Source organism: Entelurus aequoreus, linkage group LG09 (genome assembly GCF_033978785.1).
Source record: "Entelurus aequoreus isolate RoL-2023_Sb linkage group LG09, RoL_Eaeq_v1.1, whole genome shotgun sequence".
Classification (NCBI taxonomy): Eukaryota; Metazoa; Chordata; class Actinopteri; order Syngnathiformes; family Syngnathidae; genus Entelurus; species Entelurus aequoreus.
Genome location: NC_084739.1, coordinates 71,017,951 through 71,037,888, shown reverse-complemented (window position 1 = coordinate 71,037,888; position 19,938 = coordinate 71,017,951). Strand labels below are relative to the sequence as shown.

The window sequence follows — 19,938 nt, the reverse complement described above, 5'->3', positions numbered from 1 at the left end:
GCAAAGACTTATAGAGTCTGGAGCAGAGAGCGTTCACAAAGTACATCCATACATGACATGACAATTAACAATGTCCCCACAAAAAAGGATAAAAACAACTGAAATATTCTTGATTGCTAAAACAAAGTAGATGCGGGGAATAGCGCTCAAAGGAAGACATGAAACTGCTACAGGAAAACACCAACAAAACGGGAAAAGCCACCAAAATAGGAGCACGAGTGCCGCTAAGAAAAGGCAATTAAAGCTTAGGGAAGGTTATGCAAAACGAAACTAAAACTGAACTGGCTGCAAAGTAAACAAAAACAGAATGCTGGACGACAGCAAAGACTTACAGCGTGTGGAGCAGACGGCGTCCACAAAGTACATCCATACATGACATGACAATTAACAACAAAATAGGAGCGCAAGACAAGAAGTAAAACACTACACACAGGAAAACACCAAAAAATTCAAAGTAAGTCAGGGCGTGATGTGACAGGTGGTGACAGTACACCTACTTTGAGACAAGAGCTATAGTCATGCATACTTGGTTATGGTTTGAATTCATATCTAACACTTGCGAGAACGACTTTTTACTGTCAATATCGGCTGCTGAGATTAATTTTTTAAATGATTTGTGCTGGTGGTGGGCACTCTGGATTTTTTCCAATGAAAAAAATGTGCATTGGCTCAAAAAAGGTTGAACAACTCTGGCTTAAAGTACACCATTTTTTGATGGAGCTGTGGAATGAGCTGGTGCAAGTGCATGTGACCACGCAAATCCTGCAGATTGTCTCAATGAAACGTCATCTCTAAGACATGCATACCGTATTTTTCCGACTATAAGTCGCAGTTTTTTTCATAGTTTGGCCGGGGGTGCGACTTATACTCAGGAGCGACTTATGTGTGAAATGATTAACACATTACCGTAAAATATTAGGGATGTCCGATAATGGCTTTTTTGCCAATATTCCGATATTGTCCAACTCTTAATTACCGATACCGATATATACAGTCATGGAATTAACACATTATTATGCCTAATTTGGACAACCAGGTATGGTGAAGATAAGGTCCTTTTAAAAAAATTTTATAAAATAAGATAAATAAATTAAAAACATCTTCTTGAATAAAAAATAAAGTAAAACAATATAAAAACAGTTACATAGAAACTAGTAATGAATGAAAATGAGTAAAATGAAGTGTTAAAGGTTAGTACTATTAGTGGAGCAGCAGCACGCACAATCATGTGTGCTTACGGACTGTATCCCTTGCAGACTGTATTGATATATATTGATATATAATGTAGGAACCAGAATATTAATAACAGAAAGAAACAACACTTTTGTGTGAATGAGTGTAAATGGCGGAGGGAGGTTTTTTGGGTTGGTGCACTAATTGTAAGTGTATCTTGTGTTTTCTATGTTGATTTAATAATAATAAAAAAAAAAACGATACCGATAATAAAAAAAACAATACCGATCATTTCCGATATTACACTTTAAAGCATTTATCGGCTGATAATATCGGCAGGCCGATATTATCGGACATCTCTATAAAATGTCAAATAATATTATTGATCTCATTCACGTAAGAGTCAGGCTGAATAAGTGTACGTTATATGAGGCATAAATAACCAACTGGTATGTTAACGTAACATATTATGGTAAGAGTCATTCAAATAACTATAACATATAGAACATGCTATACGTTTACCAAACAATCTGTCACTCCTACCCATGAAATCTTATACGTCTAGTCTCTTACGTGAATGACATCAATAATATTATTGGATATTTTACGCTAATGTGTTAATCATTTCACACATAAGTCGCTCCTGAGTATAAGTCGCACCCCCGGCCAAACTAAAATATGGTATACAGTGTGTGTATATATATATATATATATATATATATATATATATATATATATATATATATATATATATATATATATATATATATATATATATATATATATATATATATATATATATATATATATATATATATATATGTCTTAATTAGATTATCCCAAAAAAATAGTGCTCGATACCGTGGTAGAGCGTAACATGTATGTGTGGGAAAAAAATCACAAGACTATTTCATCTCTACAGACCTGTTTCATGAGGGTTTCCTCAATCATCAGGAGATTAATCTCCTGATGATTGAGGAAACCCTCATGAAACAGGCCTGTAGAGATGAAATAGTCTTGTGATTTTTTCCCACACATACATATATATATATATATATATATATATATATATATATATATATATATATATATATATATATATATATATATACACTGTATGTACTATATATACACAGTATGTATATATATATATATATATATATATATATATATATATATATATATATATATATATATATATATATATATATATATATATATATATATATATATATATATGTATATATATATATATATATGACCCCCAGCGGGCCTTTTGAATATCTCCCTAATTTTGAGGTCTCCAGGGTGGCAAGTATGACATACATGCATACTGTACATACATACATACATGCATACTGTACATACATACATACATACATGCATACTGTACATACATACATACATACATGCATACTGTACATACATACATACATGCATACTGTACATACAACAATTAGGGCTGCAGTGTCATCCTGCTACACACACACACACACACACACACACACACACACACACACACACACACACACACGCACACACACACACACACACACACACACACACACACACACACACACACACACACACACACACACACACACACACACACACACACACACACACACACAGTAAAATGAGCTATATCAGCCATTGTGTGCAGTGTGGCCACCATAAAACGTGACAAGGGACCTTCTTCACCATGCCTCACCCACCGTAAGAGCCTTTATACGGCGGCACGGTGACATCCTGCAGGGTCTCCGTCCAGCCCTCCTCCTCTGCTTGGCTGCGGGACAGAGAGCCGGGCGGACCCGGGCTGCCACCCCCTGCCACCCCGCCGAGCGAGCTCTCCCTGTCGCCTCGTCTCTGGTGGTTGTGGTGGTGCTGATGGTGGTGGTGGTGGTGGTGGTGGTGGTGGTGCTCCTCGCCCACCTCGGCCATGGAGTTGTCCGAGTCCGAGTCCCCGGAGGTGCTGTAGAAGGGGTTGTCGCTGCTGTCATCCCCGGACTCGCCGAACACGTCGTCGGATATCTGCAGGCTCTCGTAGCGGGAGCGGGCCGCCTCCAGGAGGGACAGCGCCTTCCGGCCGCACTCCGCCATCGCTCTCTCTGCGCTGGTAACGACGACCCCTCCCTCCCTCCCTCCCTCCCTGTCCTCTCTGCCGCGGAAGTAGTCACGATCTCGGACGAAGGCAACACCTTCCTGGCGGCACCTGCCTCAGATCCTGGATGGAGGATTCTGCAACACCCCCTGGTGATCACTGCCGTGTGGTGCGTTCGCGAAAGCTGGGAAATCCGAATTTTACCACACCGAGTCTAATTTAACAGTCGTCAAACTGTAGTAGGAATACCACTGCTGCTCCACATTATAATCCCTCTGTAAAACTGGGAATAATCAAATCCCTCCATATTTCCAAGAAATGCGCTTTTCATATCACAAGGACTGAATTGTCGGATTTCCCAAGTGTATTGAATGCAGCACTATACAGCCTGTCGGGAGCTGTAGTGGTGCTGCAGCGCCTGCCAGCCCAGCCCTCTTCAGGATTTATGCTCTCATATAAAGTCGCATAAAAGAGGCTGGGATTTAACATTTGTGATGATTCATTCATTTGTCACATGCTTTAAACAAAAAATGGCAACGTACTTAGAGACTAGATTTAGACTGTCTCTTAGACTTCCTTTTTATTGTCATTCAAATCTGAACTTTACAGCACAGATAAGAACGAAATTTCGTTACATAAGCTCATGGTAGTGCAGGATAAAAAAGCAATAAGGTGCAGATATAAATAAATAAATAGGTTACTGTACAGATAAATATATTGCACTTTTTCACATGGGTCCACATTTATGGATGCATGTTATATTGTCTTTTTTATTCCAGCCAGTTAATCCATTTTGGGGGGAGTTGAGGGGATAATTTAATTATGATGCGTTCAAGAGTCTTACGGCCTGAGGGAAGAAGCTGTTACAGAACCTGGAGGTTCCGCTTCAGAGGCTGCCGAACCTCTTTCTAGAGTCCAGCAGTGAAAACAGTCCTTGGTGGGGGTGGGAGGAGTCTGCAGATTTTCTGAGCCCTGGTCAGGCAGCGGCTTTTTGCGATCTCCTGAATAGGAGGAAGAGGAGTCCTGATGATCTTTTCCGCCGTCCTCACCACTCTGGAGAGACTTCCAGTCTGAGGCACTGCAGGCTCCAGTCCAGACAGAGATGCTGTTGGTCAGCAGGCTCTCTATAGTGCCTCTGTAGAATGTGCTGAGAATGGGGGGGGGGGGGGGGGGGGGGGGGGGGGAGCTGTGCTCTTTTCATCCCACGCAAAAAGTGCATGCGCTGCTGAGCTCTTTTTACAAGAGCTCCGGTGTGTAGGGACCAGGTTATATTGTCAGTTATCTGCACCCCCAGGAACTTGGTGCTGCTTACTATCTCCACCGCTGTGCCGTCAATGTAATAATAATAATAAATAATAGATTTTATTTGTGCCCTGCGATGAGGTGGCGACTTGTCCAGGGTGTACCCCGCCTTCCGCCCGATTGTAGCTGAGATAGGCTCCAGCGCCCCCCGCGACCCTGAAGGGAATAAGCGGTAGAAAATGGATGGATGGATGGAGATTTTATTTGTAAAAAACACTTTACATTGAGTAAACAACCTCAAAGTGCTACAGTGTATTAAAAAAAAAGAAATACAAAGATAATAAAAAATAAAAAAACTAGAACAGCCAAATAGCTAAAACTAGTATGCATATATCTAAAAAAAGGCTTTGTTAAAAAGAAGGGTTTTTAAGCCTTTTTTAAAAGCATCCACAGTCTGGGGTGCCCTCAGGTGGTCAGGGAGAGCGTTCCACAGACCGGGAGCGGCGGAGCAGAAAGCCCGGTCTCCCATTGTTCAGAGCTTTGTCCTCGGAGGTTGGAGGAGGTTAGCCTGTCCGGGGCGGAGGTGTCGTGTGGAGGATTTGGGGGTGACTAGTTCTTTGAGGTAGAGGGGGGCATTTCCATGGAGGCACTGGTGGGTTAGTAGGGAGATTTTGAATTCAATCCTGTGTGGAACAGGAAGCCAGTGAAGGGATTTGAGAGTTGGTGTGATATGGTCATATTTCCGCACTCTCATCAGGATCCTAGCAGCACTATTCTGTAAGTTCTGCAGCTTCTGGATGTTCTTGCTGGGGATCCCGACAAGAAGTGTGTTGTAGTAGTCTAGCCTGGAGGAGACAAAGGCATGGACGAGCCTCTCGGCATCAGAGCGAGTGAGTGAGGGGCGGAGTTTAGCAATGTTCCTGTACAGCCACGCGAGACAATTAGATTAGATTAGATTAGTTTAGCAATAACCGAGTACAGTGGAGCCTGACCAAGCAGTTGGAAGACCTGGATTTTGCTGATGATTTAGCACTCCTAGCACACACACACACCAACATATGCAGGAGAAACCATGTAAACTGGAAACAACATCCTCCTTCAAAACCGCACTAAAACAACACCTCCAGGCAACTTCAACCCTTGACTAACACCCTCCCCCCACCACATCCCACCTCCCCAGATTGTAAATAACCAAATGTAAATAATCAAATGTATATACTTGTTCTTATGCTTTCTGAACTCACTATGTTCTCTGCTCGCTGGACATATCCTACTAAGTCAGTCCTACACTGTTTCAATGCCCATTTCTCTGATGATGCAATTGTAGATGACTGAAGTGCTGATATCAACCAAACCCTCCTCATCCCACCCCCCGGATTGTAAATAATGTAAATATTTCAATGAATATACTCTGATGATTAACTTGTGTGATGACTGTATTATGATGATACCGTATTTCCTTGAATAGCCGCAGGGGCGCTAATTAATTTAAAACCTCTTCTCACTCCTGCGGTTACCAAAACCATGCGGAATGAGCAAGCATGCTCTAATTATTTTAAAACCTCTTCTCACTCCGGCGCATACCTTATCATTAAAAACACATTTAATAAAAAAAAACGTTATTATGATCTTACCTTTACTTGTAGATGGGTCCATGTGCAGCTGCTTCTGATCAAAGGCAGTCTTTCTCATCTTTCTTCTATTTTAAAAGTCTCTGGAGATATTCCTTTAATTATTACCTCCTGCTTCGATTGAAAGTCCAGTTTAGAAAACGGTTTTATTTTAGATATGTAATCCTCCATGTTAAAAGTGCAAGCAAACAATTGCTGCATGCTTGCTGCTTGTTGTCTTCTTCTGCAGTACCTGTCTCCTGCAGTACTGGTAGTCGCAAGAAGGATCACTAGCGCCCTCTACCACCTGGAGGCGGGAGTCATTTAATGACTCATATTTGACCCGGCGGAAGTGCCAAGCATGCGCTAATTATTTTGCGAAACGAGTTTGACCCGGCTGTAATTCTAGGCAGGCGAATACTATATTCCCGGCGCCAATTCAAGGAAATACGGTAGTATATATTTGTACCATGAATTGATTTACGTGGACCTCGACTTAAACAAGTTGAAAAACTTATTGGGGTGTTACCATTTAGTGGTCAATTGTACGGAATATGTACTGTACTGTGCAATCTACTAATAAACGTTTCAATCAATCAATCAATCAATCAACAGCTGCTTTGCTTGGACTCAAAATCAGCACATCAAAAACTAAGTTAATGCGTATGAACAACAAGAACAACTCCCCAATAAACATGGATCAAACCAGTTAGACGATGTTGCCAATTTTACATACCTAAGAAGCATTATTGCTGTGGACGGAGGATTGGAGGAGGATGTCAGTGCCAGAATTGGAAAAGCAAGGACCACATTCACTATCCTGAATCAAATCTGGAAAGCAAAAAACATATCACTCAAGACCAAACTGCAAATCTTCAACTGAAACGTCAAATCCACCTCACTCAGAAACCTGGAAGATTCTCTCCACTCTCCCTGACCACTTGAGGGCACCACAGACTGTGGATGCTTTTAAAAAAAGGCTTAAAAACCCTTCTTTTAAAAAAGGCCTTTTTTTTTTAGATACATGTGTAACTTATACCCGTTACACATGCATACTAGTTCTAGCTATTTGGCTGTTCTCACATGCTTGGAAAAAAAATGGAAATGTACTTCCTGTACAGCCATGTGAGACAATGCAGTAAGTAGCTTGATCAAATATGACAATTGATACTGGAAGTAGAACATGCAATATTTATCAGATCATTCCTGTATTAAGACACTTGTAGATGTATGCCAATATCGCACCACGCTGCAGTTACCACAATTGCCCGCTTGATGACGCTACATCATCTCCCGCGTCTGGTTTCTTCCTCGTTGGTTATGTGCCATGTTTGCGGAAGTTCCGCTGCGACGCTCAGCGGTCCTGCGTTAAATTAAATGTGCGGTTTGTGTCTCAGTTGTGTAAATAATCATGAATTTACCCAAAGGCCCCGACTCTTTATGCTTCGACAAGGATGTTTTTATGAAGGTGAGTGGTGTAACATGCCGAGTCCTTCTTCGAGCTTTAGCTGCGTCACTACTTGACGAATATGATCATCGGCTACAAGGTTTAGTGCACTTGATAAGTACTTACTCTATCAAACTGTGTGTTTACAAAGATAATAATACCAGGTTTAGTGCACTTGATAAGTACTTACTCTTATCAAACTGTGTTTACAAAGATAATAATACCAGGTTTAGTGCACTTGATAAGTACTTACTCTATCAAACTGTGTTTACAAAGATAATAATACCAGGTTTAGTCGACTTGCTAGTACGTACTGTATCAAACAGTGTGTTTACAAAGATAATAATACCAGGTTTAGTGCACTTGCTAGTACGTACTGTATCAAACAGTGTGTTTACAAAGATAATAATACCAGGTTTAGTGCACTTGCTAGTACTTACTCTAACAAACTGTGTGTTTACAAAGATAATAATACCAGGTTTAGTGCACCTGATAAGTACTTACTGTATAAAACTGTGTTTACAAAGATAATAATACCAGGTTTAGTGCACTTGCTAGTACTTAGTGTATCAAACTATGTGTTTACAAAGATAATAATACCAGGTTTGGTGTACTGGTTAGTACTTAGTGTATCAAACTGTGTGTTTACAAAGATAATAATACCATGTAGTGCACTTGCTAGTACTTAGTGTATCAAACTGTGTGTTTACAAAGATAATAATACCATGTAGTGCACTTGCTAGTACTTAGTGTATCAAACTGTGTGTTTACAAAGATAATAATACCAGGTTTAGTGCACTTGCTAGTACTTAGTGTATCAAACTGTGTGTTTACAAAGATAATAATACCATGTAGTGCACTTGCTAGTACTTAGTGTATCAAACTGTGTGTTTACAAAGATAATAATACCAGGTTTAGTGCACTTGCTAGTACTTAGTGTATCAAACTGTGTGTTTACAAAGATAATAATACCAGGTTTAGTGCACTTGCTAGTACTTAGTGTATCAAACTGTGTGTTTACAAAGATAATAATACCAGGTTTAGTGTACTGGCTAGTACTTAGTGTATCAAACAGTGGGTTTACAAAGATAATAATACCAGGTTTAGTGCACTTGCTAGTACTTAGTGTATTAAACTGTGTGTTTACAAAGATAATAATACCATGTAGTGCACTTGCTAGTACTTAGTGTATCAAACTGTGTGTTTACAAAGATAATAATACCATGTAGTGCACTTGCTAGTACTTAGTGTATCAAACTGTGTGTTTACAAAGATAATAATACCAGGTTTAGTGCACTTGCTAGTACGTAGTGTATCAAACTGTGTGTTTACAAAGATAATAATACCAGGTTTAGTGTACTGGCTAGTACTTAGTGTATCAAACAGTGGGTTTACAAAGATAATAATACCAGGTTTAGTGCACTTGCTAGTACTTAGTGTATCAAACTGTGTGTTTACAAAGATAATAATACCATGTAGTGCACTTGCTAGTACTTAGTGTATCAAACTGTGTGTTTACAAAGATAATAATACCAGGTTTAGTGCACTTGCTAGTACTTAGTGTATCAAACTGTGTGTTTACAAAGATAATAATACCAGGTTTAGTGCACTTGCTAGTACTTAGTGTATCAAACTGTGTGTTTACAAAGATAATAATACCAGGTTTAGTGCACTTGCTAGTACTTAGTGTATCAAACTGTGTGTTTACAAAGATAATAATGCAATGTCTTTCTGTCCTACAGGATGACTTTGACGTTGACCAGTTTGTGTCAGAATGTCGGAAGCAGGTGCAGCTGGAGGAGATGAGAGAGGACCTGGAGTTCTACTACAAGCTGCTGAAGACCGCCATGGTGGAGCTCATCAACAAGGACTATGCTGACTTCGTCAACCTCTCCACCAACTTGGTGAGTTGTTGTCCTTGCCAGCAGTGCTATTGTGATGTATCTTTGTTTCCGTGAGAATATAAGAATGTTCATGTTTGTGACTTTGTCTCAGGTGGGGATGGACAAAGCCCTCAATCAGCTTTCTGTGCCGCTGGGACAATTACGCGAGGAGGTTATGGTATGTTTAGAAATATATACAGTACAGGCCAAAAGCTTGGACACACCTTCTCATTCAATGCATTTTGCAAGGTTTCTCATTGTCATCCCATTGGGTTTTTTCTTGCCCTCATGTGGGATCTGAGCCGAGGATGTCGTTGTGACTTGTGCAGCCCTTTGAGACACTCGTGATTTAGGGCTATATAAGTAAACATTGTTCGACTGATTGATCTTTATTTTCATTACTATTTACCAGTGGCGGGCTGTGCGTTAACCCTTCAGTGATGTCCGACTTCAAAGATTACCTCTCAAAATATCATCATTTAAGTCACCACGTGACCATGGCTGGGGAAATACTAGACAGAAACACATTTACGCACTACTGTGTATTGAACCACATCAACAATGTAAAAAACAAGTTATTTTCTGGCGCATTTAAAAATCAATAAACCCTCATCAGCAATTAAAACATATCTTATGATGTACTGTAGAATTGCAAAAAAACATTTTAAACGTGAAAAAATAAAAAAATAAAATATCTGAACTCACATTTCATCGACAGCAGAGCTAGTTTCCGACATGGTCTCACAAGATGTAGTTTCTCTTAAGTATCCTTAAGGATCTAACATAATAGTGAGAGTCCAGTCCATAGTGGATCTAACATAATAGTGTGAAAGTCCAGTCCATAGTGGATCTAACATATTATTGTGAGAGTCCAGTCCATAGTGGATCTAACATAATAGTGTGAGAGTCCAGTCCATAGTGGATCTAACATAATAGTGTGAGAGTCCAGTCCATAGTGGATCTAACATAATAGTGTGAGAGTCCAGTCCATAGTGGATCTAACATAATAGTGTGAAAGTCCAGTCCATAGTGGATCTAACATATTATTGTGAGAGTCCAGTCCATAGTGGATCTAACATAATAGTGGGAGAGTCCAGTCCATAGTGGATCTAACATAATAGTGTGAGAGTCCAGTCCATAGTGGATCTAACATAATAGTGGGAGAGTCCAGTCCATAGTGGATCTAACATAATAGTGTGAGAGTCCAGTCCATAGTGGATCTAACATAATAGTGTGAGAGTCCAGTCCATAGTGGATCAAACATAATAGTGTGAGAGTCCAGTCCATAGTGGATCTAACATAATAGTGTGAGAGTCCAGTCCATAGTGGATCTAACATAATAGTGTGAGAGTCCAGTCCATAGTGGATCTAACATAATAGTGTGAGAGTCCAGTCCATAGTGGATCTAACATAATAGTGTGAGAGTCCAGTCCATAGTGGATCTAACATAATAGTGTGAGAGTCCAGTCCATAGTGGATCTAACATAATATTGTGAGAGTCCAGTCCATAGTGGATCTAACATAATAGTGTGAAAGTCCAGTCCATAGTGGATCTAACATAATAGTGTGAGAGTCCAGTCCATAGTGGATCTAACATAATAGTGAGAGTCCAGTCCATAGTGGATCTAACATAATAGTGTGAGGGTCCAGTCCATAGTGGATCTAACATAATAGTGTGAGAGTCCAGTCCATAGTGGATCAAACATAATAGTGTGAGAGTCCAGTCCATAGTGGATCTAACATAATAGTGTGAGAGTCCAGTCCATAGTGGATCTAACATAATATTGTGAGAGTCCAGTCCATAGTGGATCTAACATAATAGTGTGAAAGTCCAGTCCATAGTGGATCTAACATATTATTGTGAGAGTCCAGTCCATAGTGGATCTAACATAATAGTGGGAGAGTCCAGTCCATAGTGGATCTAACATAATAGTGTGAGAGTCCAGTCCATAGTGGATCTAACATAATAGTGGGAGAGTCCAGTCCATAGTGGATCTAACATAATAGTGTGAGAGTCCAGTCCATAGTGGATCTAACATAATAGTGTGAGAGTCCAGTCCATAGTGGATCAAACATAATAGTGTGAGAGTCCAGTCCATAGTGGATCTAACATAATAGTGTGAGAGTCCAGTCCATAGTGGATCTAACATAACATTGTGAGAGTCCAGTCCATAGTGGATCTAACATAATAGTGTGAGAGTCCAGTCCATAGTGGATCTAACATAATAGTGTGAGAGTCCAGTCCATAGTGGATCTAACATAATAGTGTGAGAGTCCAGTCCATAGTGGATCTAACATATTATTGTGAGAGTCCAGTCCATAGTGGATCTAACATAATAGTGTGAGAGTCCAGTCCATAGTGGATCTAACATAATAGTGTGAGAGTCCAGTCCATAGTGGATCTAACATACTAGTGTGAGAGTCCAGTCCATAGTGGATCTAACATAATATTGTGAGAGTCCAGTCCATAGTGGATCTAACATAATAGTGTGAGAGTCCAGTCCATAGTGGATCTAACATAATAGTAAGAGTCCAGTCCATAGTGGATCTAACATAATAGTGTGAGAGTCCAGTCCATAGTGGATCTAACATACTAGTGTGAGAGTCCAGTCCATAGTGGATCTAACATAATATTGTGAGAGTCCAGTCCATAGTGGATCTAACATAATAGTGGGAGAGTCCAGTCCATAGTGGATCTAACATAATAGTGTGAGAGTCCAGTCCATAGTGGATCTAACATAATAGTGTGAGAGTCCAGTCCATAGTGGATCAAACATAATAGTGTGAGAGTCCAGTCCATAGTGGATCTAACATAATAGTGTGAGAGTCCAGTCCATAGTGGATCTAACATAATAGTGTGAGAGTCCAGTCCATAGTGGATCTAACATAATAGTGTGAGAGTCCAGTCCATAGTGGATCTAACATAATAGTGTGAGAGTCCAGTCCATAGTGGATCTAACATAATAGTGAGAGTCCAGTCCATAGTGGATCTAACATAATAGTGTGAGGGTCCAGTCCATAGTGGATCTAACATAATAGTGTGAGAGTCCAGTCCATAGTGGATCAAACATAATAGTGTGAGAGTCCAGTCCATAGTGGATCTAACATAATAGTGTGAGAGTCCAGTCCATAGTGGATCTAACATAATATTGTGAGAGTCCAGTCCATAGTGGATCTAACATAATAGTGTGAGAGTCCAGTCCATAGTGGATCTAACATAATAGTGTGAAAGTCCAGTCCATAGTGGATCTAACATATTATTGTGAGAGTCCAGTCCATAGTGGATCTAACATAATAGTGGGAGAGTCCAGTCCATAGTGGATCTAACATAATAGTGTGAGAGTCCAGTCCATAGTGGATCTAACATAATAGTGTGAGAGTCCAGTCCATAGTGGATCTAACATAATAGTGTGAGAGTCCAGTCCATAGTGGATCTAACATAATAGTGTGAGAGTCCAGTCCATAGTGGATCAAACATAATAGTGTGAGAGTCCAGTCCATAGTGGATCTAACATAATAGTGGGAGAGTCCAGTCCATAGTGGATCTAACATAATAGTAAGAGTCCAGTCCATAGTGGATCTAACATAATAGTCAAAGTCAAAGTCAAAGTCAGCTTTATTGTCAAACAACTGTTTGTACAGGACATACAGGTGGACGAAATTACGTTCCTCTCACATCCACGGTGTCTATAAATATAAAGTGTAAAAGAAGAATAAAAAAGACAACAATTTAAACAGTCGCATGAGGGGGGGGGAAAATATACAGGGGAAGAAGATATTACCAGAATATCTATAATATCTATCTATTGTATATACAGTATTGCAACGTAAGTATTCAAGTATTCAGATGGGAGTGCAAAGTGCAATGTAAACAGTGTAAACAGTTAAAACAGTTAGCAGCATTTTTGAGTCCGGAGTAAAGTGGCTAAGTGATAGATGGTGTGTGTGTGTGTGTGTGTGGGTGAGTGGGGGGGGGGGGGGTGGGGTGTAGTGTCTCAGTTCACAGTTCAGTTCAGATTGCAGGGCAGAGTGAGAAGGGGGGGGGGGGGGCCGGGAGAGAGTTCAGCTTCCTGACAGCCTGATGGATGAAGCTGTCTCTCAGCCTACAGCTTCGAGCTCGGAGGCTTCTCAGTCGTCTGCCGGATGGCAGCAGTCTGAAGAAGCCGTGTGAGGGGTGTGTGATGTCGCCTGCCACGCGGAGTGCTTTGCGTGACAGGCGTGTGTTGTAAATGTCCTGGAGGGAGGGGAGGGGGGCACCGACGATCTTCTCAGCTGCCCTAACTGTGCGCTGCAGCGTCCTGCGGCAGGACGCCGTGCAGCCTCCGTACCACACAGTTATGCAGCTGGTCAGGATGCTCTCGATGACGCCCCGGTAGAAGGAGTGCATGATGGAGGCTGAGGCTTTTGCTCTTCGCAGTTTGCGGAGGAAGTAGAGGCGCTGTTGAGCCCTCTTGGCCAGTGATGCAGTGTTGGTTTTCCAGGAGAGGTCATCTGTGATGTGCACACCCAGGAATTTGGTGCTGCTCACTCTCTCCACCACCGCACCGTTGATGGTCAGAGGAGGGTGCTGGGTGTGCGCTCTCCTGAAGTCCACAACAATCTCCTTTGTTTTCTCTACATTGAGAGAGAGATTGTTGTCACCGCACCATGTGGCCAGTTGGCTCACCTCGTCTCTGTAGCCGGTCTCATCGTTATTGTGGATGAGACCTACCACAGTTGTGTCGTCCGCAAACTTGACGAAGAGGTTGGTGCTGTGCTTCGGCGTGCAGTCGTGGGTCAGCAGGGTGAAGAGAAGGGGGCTCAGCACACATCCTTGAGGGGCCCCTGTGTTCATGATGATGGTGCTGGATGTGTACCTGCCGACCCGGACTGCCTGTGGTCTCCCAGTCAGGAAGTCCAGCAGCCAGTTGCACAGCGACGTGTTCAGCCCCAGCCGGTCCAGTTTGTGAATCAGCTGCTGTGGGATGATGGTGTTAAATGCTGAACTGAAGTCTATGAACAGCATCCTGGCGTAGGAGTCTTTAGTGTCCAGGTGGGTGAGAGCTGAGTGGAGGGCTGTGGAGATTGCATCATCGGTCGATCTGTTGGCCCGATATGCAAACTGGTAGGGGTCCAGGGTGGGGGGGAGGATGGACTTGATGTGCTGCAAGACTAGCCGTTCGAAGCACTTCGTGATGATGGGCGTCAGTGCAACGGGACGGTAATCGTTGTAGCTGGATGGGGAAGCCTTCTTGGGAACCGGGATGATGGTGGTGGCTTTGAGGCACGTGGGAACAGCAGCTTGGCTCAGGGAGGTGTTGAAGATGTCCGTGAAGACATCTGTGAGCTCCGCTGCACAGTCTCTCAGCACACGACCAGGTATGTTGTCCGGGCCTCCAGCTTTGCGTGCGTTGACTCTGGAGAGGGAACGCCTCACGCTGGCCGAAGACAGGGACAGCACCTGGTCATCCGGAGGGGGTGGAGTCTTCCGTGCAGGCGTGCTGTTTTGTGCCTCAAAGCGTCCAAAGAACTCGTTCAGGCTGTTCAGCAGAGCGGTGTCACTGTCACAGGTCTGTGGTCGGGGTTTATAGTCCGTGATGGTCTGGATCCCCCGCCACAGGCTCCTGGTGTCTCTGCTGTCACTGAAGCGGTGGGCTATCCTGCTGCCGTACTGCCTCTTAGCATCTCTGATGCCACGGTTCAGGTTGGCCCTGGCTGTTCTCAGGCCAGCCTCATCTCCTGCTCTGAAGGCAGCGTTCCGGGCTCTCAGCAACCTATGGACTTCCCCCTTCAGCCATCGTTTCTGATTTTCCCGTACCGTGATGGTCCTGGTCTCTGTGACATCATCGATGCATTTAGTGATGTATGCAGTGACAGTCTCTGTATATTCCTGTATGTCGATGTGGTGGTTGTAGGTGGCTGCCTGCTTGAAAATGTCCCAGTCTGTGGTGTCAAAACAGTCCTGCAGAGCAGAGGAGGCATCCACTGGCCACACCCTCACTTGCTTCTGAACTGGTCTGGTGACTTTAGCCCTCGGCCTGTATGCTGGCATTAGCATGACAGTGAGGTGGTCAGAAGCACCCAGGTGGGGGAGGGGTGACGCCTTGTAAGCTCCTCTCTGAGTGGTGAAGACCATGTCCAGTGTGTTATTACCTCTTGTAGGAAAGTCAATGTGTTGATGTAGCTGTGGACACACTGACTTGAGGTTAGCCTGGTTGAAATCACCAGCCACGATGAGGAAGCCGTCTGGATGGGCTGTCTGGTGTTCGGTGATGGCACAGTTCAGTTCAGATAGTGCCCTGTCTCTGTCCTTGTTGTTAGAGCAGGGGGGAATATAAACAGCAGCTAGTAGAATGGCTGTAAACTCCCTCGGTAGGTGGAAAGGCCGACACTTTAAAAACATGAACTCCACCAGGGCTGAGCAGTGCTTCTGTGTAACAACAGTGTCCTTACACCATGCATCACTGATGTAAACACAGACCCCGCCACCGCGGGTCTTACCTCCTGCAGTGAGGGCCCTGTCTGCCCGATAGCATGTTAGCTGGTCGAGCTGGATGGCGGAGTCCGGGATGCCGTCGTGGAGCCACGTTTCAGTGAACACAAAAGCACAACACTCTCTCACCGTCTTCTGTGTGGATCGGATGAGCTGTATGTGGTCCCGTTTGTTGTCCAGGGAGCGTACGTTGGCTAGGAGGATGGATGGAATAGCCGGCTTGTTTGGGCTAGCCGCTAGCCTGGCTCGGATACCTCCGCGCTTGCCGCGCTTCCGCCTTCTCGCACACCGCTTGCGGCGCCTCCTCTGCGGGCACGGAGCAGCTGTGGGGGTCGGTGTTGTGGTGGGCCGCCGGAGTAATCCGAGGCTTCGTAGCACCTCGACGTCCGCCGGGTTTAAGTCCTTAACTCCGGTGCTGCCTATGGCGAGCAGTCCCTCACGGCTGTATGTTTGCCGTGGGGCAGATAAACGCGACGAACACTTACACACACGAGACGAAAAAACACACGTAAAACAAGAAAACACCGCATTATCAGGAGAGAGAGTGGTCGCTGCATGTACACGCGCCGCCAATCTTACAATAGTGTGAGAGTCCAGTCCATAGTGGATCTAACATAATATTGTGAGAGTCCAGTCCATAGTGGATCTAACATAATATTGTGAGAGTCCAGTCCATAGTGGATCTAACATAATAGTGTGAAAGTCCAGTCCATAGTGGATCTAACATATTATTGTGAGAGTCCAGTCCATAGTGGATCTAACATAATAGTGGGAGAGTCCAGTCCATAGTGGATCTAACATAATAGTGTGAGAGTCCAGTCCATAGTGGATCTAACATAATAGTGTGAGAGTCCAGTCCATAGTGGATCAAACATAATAGTGTGAGAGTCCAGTCCATAGTGGATCTAACATAATAGTGGGAGAGTCCAGTCCATAGTGGATCTAACATAATAGTAAGAGTCCAGTCCATAGTGGATCTAACATAATAGTGTGAGAGTCCAGTCCATAGTGGATCTAACATAATATTGTGAGAGTCCAGTCCATAGTGGATCTAACATAATATTGTGAGAGTCCAGTCCATAGTGGATCTAACATAATAGTGTGAAAGTCCAGTCCATAGTGGATCTAACATATTATTGTGAGAGTCCAGTCCATAGTGGATCTAACATAATAGTGTGAGAGTCCAGTCCATAGTGGATCTAACATAATAGTGTGAGAGTCCAGTCCATAGTGGATCTAACATAATAGTGGGAGAGTCCAGTCCATAGTGGATCTAACATAATAGTGTGAGAGTCCAGTCCATAGTGGATCTAACATAATAGTGTGAGAGTCCAGTCCATAGTGGATCTAACATAATATTGTGAGAGTCCAGTCCATAGTGGATCTAACATAATAGTGTGAGAGTCCAGTCCATAGTGGATCTAACATAATAGTGTGAAAGTCCAGTCCATAGTGGATCTAACATATTATTGTGAGAGTCCAGTCCATAGTGGATCTAACATAATAGTGGGAGAGTCCAGTCCATAGTGGATCTAACATAATAGTGTGAGAGTCCAGTCCATAGTGGATCTAACATAATAGTGGGAGAGTCCAGTCCATAGTGGATCTAACATAATAGTGTGAGAGTCCAGTCCATAGTGGATCTAACATAATAGTGTGAGAGTCCAGTCCATAGTGGATCAAACATAATAGTGTGAGAGTCCAGTCCATAGTGGATCTAACATAATATTGTGAGAGTCCAGTCCATAGTGGATCTAACATAATAGTGTGAGAGTCCAGTCCATAGTGGATCTAACATAATAGTGTGAGAGTCCAGTCCATAGTGGATCTAACATAATAGTGTGAGAGTCCAGTCCATAGTGGATCTAACATAATAGTGAGAGTCCAGTCCATAGTGGATCTAACATAATAGTGTGAGAGTCCAGTCCATAGTGGATCTAACATAATAGTGTGAGAGTCCAGTCCATAGTGGATCAAACATAATAGTGTGAGAGTCCAGTCCATAGTGGATCTAACATACTTGTGTGAGAGTCCAGTCCATAGTGGATCTAACATAATATTGTGAGAGTCCAGTCCATAGTGGATCTAACATAATAGTGTGAGAGTCCAGTCCATAGTGGATCTAACATAATAGTGTAAGAGTCCAGTCCATAGTGGATCTAACATAATAGTGAGAGTCCAGTCCATAGTGGATCTAACATAATAGTGTGAGAGTCCAGTCCATAGTGGATCCAACATAATAGTGGGAGTCCAGTCCATAGTGGATCTAACATAATAGTGAGAGAGTCCAGTCCATAGTGGGGCCAGCAGGAGATCATCTTGAGTGGAGACAGGTCAGCAGTGCAGAGACGTCACCGACTGATGCACAGATGAGTGGTCCACCCTGGGTCCCGACTTTGGACAGCTAGCGCTTCATCTTTTGTCACCTGATAACCTCTCCAAGCAGGAGAGGGGGGGGCGGGGGGTGAGAGCAGAAAAGAAACGGCAGATCAACTGATCTAAAAAGGGGGTCTATTTAAAGGCTAGAGTATACAAATGAGTTTTAAGATGGGACTTCAATGCTTCTACTGAGGTAGCATCTCTAACTGTTTCTGCTAGAACATTCCATAGTACTGGAGCCCCAATAGAAAACGCTCTATAGCCCGCAGACTTTTTTTGGGCTCTGGGAATCACTAACAAGCCGGAGTTCTTTGAAGGCAGATTTCTTGCCGGGACATATGGTACAATACAATCAGCAAGATAGGATGGAGCTAGACCGTGTAGTATTTTATACCTAAGTAGTAACACCTTAAAGTCACATCTTAAGTGCACAGGAAGCCAGTGCACTTAAGGATTCTCTCCATGAGCTTCAAGCACACTCGTGAAGTGAAAACCATTTGAGGTGACTACCTCTTGAAGCTCATGGAGAGAATGCCAAGAGTGCGCAAAGCAGTAATCAGAGCAAAGGGTGGCTATTTTGAAGAAACTTGAATAAAAAACATGTTTTCAGTTATTTCACCTTTTTTTGTTAAGTACATAACTCCACATGTGTTCATTCCTAGTTTTGATGTGACTATCTACAATGTCAATAGTCATGGAAATAAAGCATTGAATGAGGAGAAGGTGTGTCCAAACTTTTGGCCTGTACTGTATGTATATACGTATGTATCTTACTGTCCTATTCGTGACTATTGCTGGTTGTGTGATGTAGAGCCTCCGGTCATGTGTCAGTGAGGTGATAAATGCAATCGACACCCAGCTGTCCAAACAAGAGGACTTGCAGAAGAAAAAGGTCAGGCCCTTGCGTTGTGCGGTCTTCTACTGATGATGAATACATTTCAATGACCATGTGTTTGTATCATTTCATGTATTCACTTCAACAGGTTTGTGTGCTGAGGCTGATCCAGGTGGTGCGCTCAGTTGAAAAGATCGAGAAAATCCTCAACTCCCAGAACTCCAAAGAGTCCAGCTCTCTGGAAATGAACAGGTGTGATTGTGGCTCTCCATGTTCCAAGATGCATGCATCCTTATATGTTAGATCAGGGGTTCTTCATCTTTTTCACCTAGGGGCCCAACTTGCCCTCTACATCCCCATATGTTAAATCAGGGGTTCTTCATCTTTTTCACCTAGGGGCCCAACTTGCCCTCTACATCCCCATATGTTAGATCAGGGGTTCTTCATCTTTTTCACCTAGGGGCCCAACTTGCCCTCTACATCCCCATATGTTAGATCAGGGGTTCTTCATCTTTTTCACCTAGGGGCCCAACTTGCCCTCTACATCCCCATATGTTAAATCAGGGGTTCTTCATCTTTTTCACCTAGGGGCCCAACTTGCCCTCTACATCCCCATATGTTAGATCAGGGGTTCTTCATCTTTTTCACCTAGGGGCCCAACTTGCCCTCTACATCCCCATATGTTAGATCAGGGGTTCTTCATCTTTTTCACCTAGGGGCCCAACTTGCCCTCTACATCCCCATATGTTAGATCAGGGGTTCTTCATCTTTTTCACCTAGGGGCCCAACTTGCCCT

At 43.0% G+C, this 19,938-nt stretch overlaps 2 protein-coding genes across 4 annotated transcripts in view; one reads left to right on the top strand and one right to left on the bottom strand.

Annotated features, from left to right (window-relative positions):
• pgbd5 (piggyBac transposable element derived 5) overlaps positions 1 to 3,290 on the bottom strand; it is a 41,822-nt gene extending 38,532 nt beyond the window's left edge. The window contains exon 1 of the mRNA XM_062059283.1: positions 2,889 to 3,290. Within this exon, the coding sequence (XP_061915267.1) occupies positions 2,889 to 3,273 (385 nt within the window). The 5' untranslated portion in view covers positions 3,274 to 3,290. The remainder of the gene's footprint in view (positions 1 to 2,888) is intronic.
• Positions 1 to 19,938, top strand: part of cog2 (component of oligomeric golgi complex 2) — a 68,607-nt gene that overhangs the window by 31,434 nt on the left and 17,235 nt on the right. For 2 of the 3 annotated variants that reach the window (XM_062059282.1, XM_062059281.1), the window contains 4 exons: positions 9,316 to 9,477; positions 9,569 to 9,634; positions 19,119 to 19,199; positions 19,291 to 19,394. In XM_062059282.1, coding sequence (XP_061915266.1) covers positions 9,376 to 9,477; positions 9,569 to 9,634; positions 19,119 to 19,199; positions 19,291 to 19,394 — 353 coding nt within the window. In that variant the 5' untranslated portion in view covers positions 9,316 to 9,375. Of the gene's footprint in view, positions 1 to 7,433; positions 7,595 to 9,315; positions 9,478 to 9,568; positions 9,635 to 19,118; positions 19,200 to 19,290; positions 19,395 to 19,938 lie in introns of those variants that run through there. The other variant, XM_062059280.1, reaches the window with a different exon arrangement.